Consider the following 10,705-nt stretch of genomic DNA (forward strand, 5'->3'; position numbering starts at 1 on the left):
TTTGCTTGAATAACATGGCCGCCAAGGGGCGGGGCATTTTTCCTTATATGGCTATATAAGGCTATAGTAAAATCCTGTTAACACTCTAGAGGCCACATTTATAGTCCGATCTTCCTGAAACTCGGTCAGAAGATTCATCCCAATAATATCTTGGACGAGTTTAAAAATGATGCCGGTTGGTTGAAAAACATGGCCACCACAGGGGCTGGGCTATTTTCCTTATATGGCTATAGTTAAACCTTGTTAACACTCTAGAGGTCACATTTATTTTCCGATCATCATGAAACTTGTTCAGAATATTTGTCCCAATGATATCTTGGATGAGTTCGAAAATCGAAAATGGTTTTGGTTGCTTAAAAAACATGGCCACCAGGGGCGGGGCATTTTTCCTTATATGGGTATATATGGCTATAGTAAAACCTTGTTAACACTCTAGAGGCCACATTTATTGTCCAATCTTCATGAAATTTGGTCAGAAGATGTGTCTCAATAAATCTTGGATGAGTTCGAAAATAATTATGTTTGCTTGAAAAAAATGGCTTCCAAGGGGCGGGGCATTTTTCCTTATATGGCTATAGTAAAATCTTGTAAACACTCTAGAGGCCACATTACTGTCCGATCTTCATGAAACTTGGTCAGAAGATTCATCCCGATAATATCTTGGATTAGTTAAAAAATGATGCCGGTTGGTTGAAAAACATGGCTGCCAGGGGGCGGGGCATTTTTCCTTATATGGCTATAGTAAAACCTTGTTAACACTCTAGAGGCCACATTTATTTTCCGATCTTTGTGAAACTTGGTCAGAAGATTTGTCCCAAAAATATCTTGTTATCTCAGGTGAGCGACTTTGGGCCTTTCAGGCCCTCTTTTCTTATTTTTGGAAGATAATGTAATAAATGCCCAGACCCCCACACTATACACCCCTCACCACAGTTGTTTCAATTTCAGGGGTTTTCCATGGAATTCCATGATTTACCAGAGATTGCCAGCATAACTTCCATGGTGACCCTGGACAATGTACTCCCGGGCAGTGAGGACCAGCATAATGGAGATTACAATTGTTAAAAAGTGTACTACATTTTGTAAATCCAATGATGTGTCTGATCCTATTCATGTGCTAAAGATCTTTCAAAAAGAGATTGTCACTGGGAGACCATTAGAACTAACAGAAGAGACATCATCTACGGGCATTTATGGTGAAACCAATTTCATTTTGGTAGACAGAGGCGATCTACTGAAAACAGCAATTGAGGAAATAAGGGCAATAAGCGACATGAGGAAATGCCTTGAAGTTCAGTTCTATGGAGAGGTAAATACATATAAAGTGTAGAAAAAAATCCACATACCCAAATGACCATACGATTTTCCAATTCCAAGTCTACTTCACTGAAAATAATTCCCTGTTTGTGATTATTGTGTTTCACTATATTACATTTTTCATAAATATGATTTTTCAAACTTTGAAAAATATAGAAAGAATGTTGCAAAGAGGTTTGGAAATTTTGGGGCATTGAATTTCCTTGTTTTAGTGTCAGCGGGTTCTTGCCTAGCCATGCTATGGGAATAACGTAATCTTTTACACCCCAGCAAACGAAGTTTGCAAGGGAGTATGTAGTTGTCATTTTGTTGGTTGGTCGGCTGTGGGTTTGTTCATCTCTCTCTGACTGCTCCAACAGGTGGATCAAACTACTCATAAATTGTGTAAGTAATTGACTTGAAACTGGACATGTGTCATAAGGAAAAACTGTATATGTGCAAGACCCAATTTTAACATGCGGTGATTCACCATTTTGTTAAAAAAAATGCGAACATTAGTGTCTGTAACAAATCTAGTGGGTTGTACCTGTCATTTGATTTTGCAGTGTGCTGCTGATTTTGGAGGTCCAAGAAAGGAATTCTTCTCTCTTGTCCTGCATTGCATTAAGGAAGAATACTTCGAGCCAGTGAGAGAGTGGTCAGATGACTATGAAGCTGTTGGCAGAATATTGGGTAAATTTATTAAATTAAGCTTATTTGACTGGGACAAAGTGCCATATAGTGGCCTGTACTTAGTGTTCCAAAGGCAAAGTCCAAGTCATTCAGGCTTTGAAAATTACATTATCCCAGTTGTACATACAGGGTTCTTGAACTCTGATATATGAGGCAAACATTCAGCCCCATAAGCACAGTGAAAATGTATATAATGACGTGCTCCCATTTCAGAAACAAATGTCCCCCATAGTGATTTAAAATAATTGCCAAAGTGGTGCTGTTTTGCTTTTATTTGTAAATCCTTGTTCAAAAACAGGCCACTACAGTATAATGTAACTTTAATGAGCATCTCAAATTGTTTATTCTGAAAATTTATGATAGTATATCACATTTCAGCAAGGTAATTTATTCTCAGTTTTAAAGGGACCGTCAACCACGAATGACGAAAAAAGAAAAGTTCTAAAATAACGTATTTTTGTACAATTTATATTAGTTTATTTTGATTAAAATACCAGGACTGGTATATAACATAGAACTTAGAACTCTATTTTAGAACTTTTCTTTTTTCATCATTCGTAGTTGATGGTCCCTTTAAGGTGTTTACAGCTTGTTATTTTTAGATATCATAAAATCTTCTAACTTTTAACTTTAATAATATTTTATTGCATTTTTATGCCCTTGCCATGAAATTGCCCTGGGACCAAGAGGAAATTCAGGTTAAGTGAGGATTCCCGTTTAGAGGGGAAATCAACTATTTTGCTTTCAGTTGGTCATTTACATAGTCTAATGTGAAAAACTTTTCTTGGGTGAGGAGTTGATTTCCCAATGAGACATGTACAAAAATATATAAATATTTTGAGGTACATTTAACATTCCAGCTCTGAGCACTATTCAAAACGGAAGATTACCTAGAATTATGTCAGCAGAGCTAGTGGAGAAAGTATTCAATCAAGTGCTGCCTGTAGACAAGTACATCCAGGACCTAAGAAAAGGTCTTGACAGTCTTGGTCTTGTTCAGGTAAATAATATTGAATGTTGCAAATAGAAGTTCTGATTAGAGCAGTTAAACCAATGTACAGCGGATGAACCAACAGTTATTACGGTATACAAAACATGCTTATTAGTCCCCTGCCTGTTTCCAGAGGGGACTATAGTGTCTGTCGATGTCAGTCTGTCTGTCCGTGTGTCTATCCGAGGTGGTTTCCGGATGATAACTTCACTTAGGGCTGATGGATTTGTTTGAAAGTTGGTCTGTAGGTAGCTTAGGGGAAGATCTGGTGTGGGATTGCATATGGGGTCAAAGGGTCAAATATCTAGGTCACTGTTACTAAAAATAGAAATTTGGTTTCAATTAACATACATTAAATTCACATTCTTCAACTATCGTGCATGCTGTAGCTGTAAATGCACAAATAACATTGTAAATCTAGCAGATGCTGCCGTATAAACACAGCTAACCTTCAAGTAATGCAGGTAGGTGATGGTAGGGGACATGTATTGCGTGCAATACTAACTGTAAGCTTGTTTAAAGTTAATTGCATGGCCCTTAAAATAAGTATAGGTGGGTTGTTGTTTTTTTCTCCATTTTTATAAGCCCAATGTGTGGTTTTGCAGACTACCACTTAAATGTCTTAACCAAACCCATATACATGACAATACCATTTATTTTATAACCGAAATAATATATCTTCATTCATGACTCTGTTATGAACAAAACGAGTGCTTCAACATAATGGAATTGTGCATTTGACCAGCGAAGAAGGATGATATATGTATTATTACAAAACATGTAAAACAATTAAGTTCCCATTCAATTATTATATCCCCATAAACAAAGTTTAGGGGGGTATATAGGAGTGCACTTGTCTGTCAGTTGGGCCGTTTCATGGTTTCCACTCAATAACTTGAGTTTGGTTTGACCTGTTGATGAAACTAGGATAGTGCCTTGTATCAAGACTTTGCTCGGGATTGATTTTGGGGTCCATCACAGGGCTTTTTTTCACCACTTTGGGAACATGACTTATACCCTTGAAATTAGTAATTTAAGCATCTTTTGACCACAAATTGGGAAAATATTAGTAGTATTAAAAAATTATGAAAATGTTGGTAACTTATCATAAAATAGAACGACATGAGCTGAAACCAATCACTAAAATGGTGATTTCAACCTACCAGTCCTTTTCTGCACTGAAAAATTTCATTATTTTTGAATTTTTAAAACTGAGGCTATCCATTGGGATTTTTTTACTCGATTTGGGATATGCTTTGCCATTGGAAATATGACCAAATAACGGCTATAAAATCAGCTGGAAAAAAGCCCTGCATCAGATTAAGGTCAAGGTCACCGTGGCTAACAATAGAAAAATGGTTTCCGATCAAAAATTTCTATTTCATATTAGATACCGTAATGAAACATGATTTAAAGGATGCTAATGACGAGACCTTGCCTCAGACTGCTTTTGGGGTCAAGGTCACTGTGACTTAAGTAAAGAGAGTTGATCCGTATCATGGTTTCCGCTCAATAACTTGAGTTTGGTTTGACCTGTTAACATGAAACTTGGTAGGATAAGCTTTTCTTTTTTTGTGAAGACAACATGCGGAATATTCTGTGTCAGTGTGGCATATGGGGGTATTCGTCTGGTCTGTGACAAAGCTCTAGTTGTACATTATTATCATGATGTACCAGTATAACTTTTTTTACCAATAGCATACAAAAGCATTTGGCCAATGTCCAGCATTTAAATATTGCAAATCATATCCATCAGTTGAGTTGCCTTCTTTCTTGTTTTACAAAATCTTTAACACAATAGAGGGCAAAGTTTTGAACCCATGTGACTAATATGACCAGAATATATAACTCTTGACATTATCAGATTCTGGGTCTACAAATTGAATGTAGTTAATTTCATGTATCTTAATATAACAAAGTCAAATCCATTCTTATGAGCACATTAATTTTATATTTTAAAACAATCACTCTATCGTGAGCGATTAAGGGATATTATGGCTATCTTGTTTTTGGAATGTGTATATCCATTAAAATCCTGTATAGTTGCAATAGAAATTGCAGTTTGAGTTTAAGTTTTTGAACAGCAAGATTTTGTTGAACCTTCGTTTTCAGCTTGTTCAAGAACTGCCAGCTGTTATTCACCTGTTCACACCTCAACAGTCGAATCCTTTAACGGTGAAGATGTTGACACACCTATTGAACCCACAGTTTAGTGCTGAAGGGTCAAACAGAAGACAGAGAGAGAATTCCACATACACGTTGTTCATCAAATACATGCGTGAAGCTGCAAGTAAGTTCCATTCAGTGTTTATACATTCAATTGTGGTATGCATCCTTTTTGTATACACTAAAGTCTTAAATTGTGTCTAAATAGCTCCACCTTTCAAAGGAAAAGATTGTCAAACGCTATTCAGAGCTCCAGATAAGGGCCGTACAGCCGTAAAAACGCCTTTTTTCATGAAGATTTACGCATTAATTTTTATAAACTGGACGTACAATTACGACTTTAATATCCATTTACGCATTTACGAACAAAATCTGGCCGTACCGATTCGTCTGCGTCAGCGCGGCGTGATTTGTTGGTCTCTAACCTAACGGCTTTTTTCGTTAATTTAAATTACCGAAAAGTTGTAGACTGGGTTCATATATTATTGTCTATTCTGTTGCGTGATTTCCTGTAACTTGTAAATCCGTCAAAAACAATATGTCTGCGCGCAATGGAATGCCGGCTTAACCGAAAGCGGTTCAGAACAACACTTTGTTGTCAAATAATGACTACATACGGTGTCGTCTAACCATCCTGACATTAAATCTGTAAACCCAGAAAAAGACATTGTCGCCCCGATATTAAACGATTTGATTGCATCGATGGCTTAAAACGTTAGAAAACACGATGGGAAACGGATGAGACAGTGAAATAAGTGTTCATTTACTTAGCTTACTAGTTGGCTTGTGTTTTCTTGTCAAGAAAAATGAAGAAATAGTATTAGTCATGAGTTTTAATGTGAAGTTGGGTTTGCATCATAATTCAGAATGGAAAACCTAATACAGTAACTGTTTAAGAACTACATATATTAATTATAATTGCTGCAAATGTTTCTGTAAAGTCAGTTATGCACCCTTCAATATCCAAGAACACGGGTAGTACAGTACTACCTGTATTTTTGGATACGGTAGTACAGGTACTAATTGATTTTAAGCGTTACTATTTTTCTTTCTGTCAGTGGCAGTACCGTTACTAATTTCACAAATCCTTATCTGGAGCTCTGGCTATTGTCAATTGATCCTCTTGTCTGTGTTTGGTAATGTTTATATTTATCCCCCAATTGCACAGTAGCAGTCAAAAGATATTTTGTTCATCTTCACAAAGGCAGGGTCATGTATATTACCATAGTTAAAGAGTTCAAATGTTCATAATGGTTATGTTTAATTTGAAAAAGGTCCATCTTTTAGAAACCAAGTAGTCTTGTCCAACGCATATTTTAGTACAAACTATGCTTGTCTTAAATGATATTGTCATCACCAGAGAGCATAATTTGGTACTTAGTATTTCAATCGCTATATTGCAGTTAAACACTCCAATTGCAAGCGAAATGACTACTTGTGTAATATATATTACACAGATCTTCTAACGATTATTTTGTTATTTTACTCTTGTTTGTGCATTTTATTTATAGTCTCAGTTGTGTACCACTATAAGCCTCCATATATACCCTCCTGTTAATTGTTCAGCAAGGTGTGTTTATTTGCTGGCAATACTTAAACTGCATTTTAAACTGGTGTGTGATGTTATTTGGCAGCCATATTATTTTCTGTGTAAACTATTCATTGGTTCACTACCGGATTCATCAAACCTTGAACCTCCCTCAGTCTATACTGGGGGACATATTGTTTTTGCCCTGTCTGTTGGTGCAACAGTATATTTATGCATTATATGTCATACCTTTTAAACGAAAATTTTGCCCAAAACATTATAGAATAATTTCTGTAAAGCAAGCATTCAAATACTGTTAAAGCATGTTGGATGTTTTAAGTAAGTTAGCTTATTCCATTTAATTTTCAAGGTAAGTATTATTATGAAAATTTAAAATTTCATAAATCATTCCTAAAAAGTTATTTCACATCAAAATCCCCCCCCCCCCCCCACACACACATGATTGTAACAGTTGATATATCCTTAATATTGCCACTTGCAGAGTGGTAAGTGTGTATAAACAGTTTAACATTTACCAAATTATTTTAGTATTATGTATATCTTCAGGTGGAAGACGAGGTGCTGTAAATCTTAGGAGCATATTAAGGTTTGCCACTGGTACAGAGGAGGAACCTGCCTTGGGCTTTGCTCTTCAGCCTTCCATTCAATTTATGGAAAGTGCTAATTTCCTTCCCACTGCAAATACCTGCATAAACAGAATGAATTTATCATTGCCAGATGAAAGTAATCCACTACCACTGCAAGAGGAACTGTTAAATTTGTTTGATCTAGCATTTTGTAACACATTCTTTGGTTTAGAATAAAAAATGACATTCACATATAATTATACCCCCATTACCATTGGTAATAGAGGCTATATAGGAGTCACTCTGTCGGTCAGTCGGGCTGTCACAAAATTTCATCCAATCTTCACCAAACTTGGTCACAAGTTGTATCTAGATGATGTCTAGGTCAAGTTTGAATATGGGTCATGCCAGGTCAAAAACTAGGTCACGGGTCACTTACTGCGTTTTAAACCGAAAGTTTGTCCGGACCATAACCATGTCATTTATCATTAGATTTCAAAATCACTTGGTACATTTGTTCACCATCATAGGACGGTGTGTCATGCAATAGAAGGACGTCGATGTCTCCAAGGTCAAGGTTACACTTTGAATTCAAAGGTCAAGTCGGTCGGTCTGTCTGTCCCAAAAATTTCATCTGATCTTCACCAAACTTGGTCAGAAGTTGTATCTAGATGTTGTCAAGGTCAAGTTTGAATATGGGTCATGCCGGGTCAAAAACTAGGTCACAGGTCACTAACTGCGTTTTAAACTGAAAGTTTGTCTGGACCATAAGTTCATAACCATATCATTTATCATTAGATTTTAAAATGACTTGGTACATTTGTTCACCATAAGTGGACAGTGTGTCATGCAAAAGAATTAAGTCGATATCTCCGATGTCAAGGTCACTCTTGGAGTTCAAAATTCAAAAAAGGCCATAAATGAGCTTGTCCATGCCATAACTATGTCATTCATTGTAAGATTTGAAAATGACTCCCTACATTAATTTTGTTCACAGTCATTGGACGGCATGTCATGCAAAAGAATTCAAGAGTTCAAAGGTCAAAATGGCCATAAAAGACAATGGCATAATCATTCTTCCAAATCGCCATAAATTAGCTTCTCTTGTTTTGTGAAGACAGCGTGCAAAATATTCAATGTCACTGCAGCATTTTGGGGTATATGTCACGTCTGTGACAAAGCTCTAGTTGTGTATATGTATGTAGTAAAAAATGTTTTGAATGTAGTATGTGAGTTATATTGGTGTAATCAACATTTACTTTGTGAACCCTCAAGAGGCCAACCTTTTTTTGCAATCTTGAAACTTGGTCAGCACATTTGTCCCCATAACATTATTACCTCTCCTGAGCACTATAGCCCCTATGTAGAGCTTATGTGATAGTCCTTTGTTTTTTGTGCATATAGTCCTTTTTTTTTGTGCATCGTCAATATATGCCATGTGAACGCTAGAGTCTACATTTTTGTCCGATCTAAATGAAACTTGGTCAGATAATTAGTCCCAATGATATCTGGACTCGGTTTGAAATTGGGTCATTAAGATGTCAAACACTAGGTCAAAAAAGAAAAACCATGTGAACACTAGAGGTCAAATTTGATGCCTAATCTTCATGTAATTTTGTAATAATGTTTTTTTTAATGATAGGTTCATTGTTGGTTGAGCATGAAAATAAGCCTTTTTTCCATGAACATTTACAAATTTTACTGTATTGTAGTGTACACAATGTGTAAAGTATATCAATTCTTTGAATTTGCTTATTAGCATGTTGTTAATTATGTCTTATTTACATGCAATACATTTTGCTTGTTTACATTGTAAATGTGATGTTCATTTAAGTGTTGTCTGGGCTTGTTTCCTTCTTTTGCAGCAGCAAAGTATATTGACCCTTTTACCCAAGAAAAACTATGCTGTTTACCTTCAAATTTACTTTTAAAAACCATATTATCTCCTCAGTGGTAACTTTTCCTCATATTTAACATTTTGACCATTTTCCCAAATCAAAATCATAAAAATGACGTGTAATTTGGTTTTGTTCCTAATGGTATGTAACCCCATGTTTTTGTCATATTTTTGTGATATCTTTTTCATTGTTTAAAAGTTTTTTTTCACAAATTGTTACTTATGAGCTATTGTGACCTGTCTTTGTTGGTCGTCCTGTATCTTGTGTCAACCTATTTACTTAAACGACATCTCCTCCTTACCAGCTGGTCCAATATTAATTAAACTTGGCAAGAATGTTCCTTGCATGAAGCTCTTTTAAAGTTTTTCAAACAAAAGCATTCCATGAATAACTCTGGCCATTGTTGCCATGGCAAGCGAAAGGAAAAACTTTAAAAAATCTCATCTGTTTTACCCCCACTACCATTGGTGGGGGGGGGGGCTATATAGGAATCACTTTGTCTGTCTGTCCCAAAACTTTGTCCGGACCATAACTTTGTCATTAATCGTAATATTTTAAAATGACTTGGTTAATTTGTGCACCATTATGGGACGGTGCATCATGCAAAAGAAGGATGTCAATATCTCCAAGTTCACGGACACACTTTGAGTTGGAAGGTCAATATGCCCATAGACGAGTTTTTCTGGGCCATAACTATGTCATTTGTTGTGAGATTTTTAAATCATCTGGCAGGTTTGTTCACCATCATTACACGGTGTGTGATGCGAAAAAATTCTGTCCATATCACCAAGGTCAAGGTCACATATTAGTTCAAAGGTCATATATGGCCATAAACTGACCTTGTCTGGGCCATAACTATGTCATTCCTTGTGAGATTTGTGAATGACTCAGTGCATTTGTTCACCATCATTGAACAGTATGTCAGGTGAAAGACCAACACCGATATCTCCAAGGTCAAGGTCACACTTGCATGATAATAAATTATTCTTTAAAATAAAATAAAATTAGTTTCTCTTACTTTGTGAAAACAACGGGTTAAATATTCAGTGTCAATGTGGCATGTAGGGGAATTAGTTAGTTCTTCTTGTCTGAGTTATTGTCCTTTAAAGATTCCTATGTTATTACATGTTGTTAAGCGCAAGTTCTCTGAGCCTTACACATGTTCCATTTTTCAGCCACTGTTGTAGGTGTATTGCCAAAATTAGAGACAAAGCACATTCAGGGAGCATAACCTTTGTGGTCTGTGACAGCGACTTGTACTTGTAATTGCTTAGCATGAATGGCAATCTTTTGAGACAAGACCATATGGTGCAGGTAAAGACGTAATTAATGAGCTAAAGGTATAGTTCTAGCAATAACATGTTGCCCGTGTCCGTTTGAATGACTTCATGTGATATTTCTTTTGTACAACTTTGTGAAAGTATGCACACGAGCTGCGTTCATGTAATTGAGAATCTTATTAAATGTTTAGTTATTTGAGGTTAGTCTGTGTTACTTCATTTAGAAGCAAAATGAAAATGCCCAAGGAAATTATAGACAGCCAGCA

General features: G+C 36.1%; 1 protein-coding gene across 1 annotated transcript; it reads left to right on the forward strand.

Moving 5' to 3' along the window:
* The first annotated feature begins 1,015 nt into the window (after positions 1 to 1,015).
* On the forward strand, positions 1,016 to 7,498 carry LOC127852370 (uncharacterized). The gene is made up of 5 exons (XM_052386330.1): positions 1,016 to 1,309; positions 1,863 to 1,989; positions 2,850 to 2,989; positions 5,093 to 5,270; positions 7,242 to 7,498. Exons 1-5 carry the CDS (start codon positions 1,016 to 1,018, stop codon positions 7,496 to 7,498), a joined length of 996 nt encoding a protein of 331 aa, XP_052242290.1.
* The last annotated feature ends 3,207 nt before the right edge of the window (positions 7,499 to 10,705 follow it).

The sequence above is a fragment of the Dreissena polymorpha genome, chromosome 12 (assembly GCF_020536995.1).
Source record: "Dreissena polymorpha isolate Duluth1 chromosome 12, UMN_Dpol_1.0, whole genome shotgun sequence".
Classification (NCBI taxonomy): Eukaryota; Metazoa; Mollusca; class Bivalvia; order Myida; family Dreissenidae; genus Dreissena; species Dreissena polymorpha.

What these genes read in the sequence shown, in the direction of transcription:
- LOC127852370 (XM_052386330.1), top strand. Translation starts at nt 1,016, where the DNA reads ATGTACTCCCGGGCAGTGAGGACCAGCATAATGGAGATTACAATTGTT. An exon ending in AGCTGTTGGCAGAATATTGG is followed by an intron (nt 1,990 to 2,849) that starts GTAAATTTATTA and finishes TTAACATTCCAG; the next exon opens with CTCTGAGCACTATTCAAAAC. An exon ending in ACAGTCTTGGTCTTGTTCAG is followed by an intron (nt 2,990 to 5,092) that starts GTAAATAATATT and finishes CTTCGTTTTCAG; the next exon opens with CTTGTTCAAGAACTGCCAGC.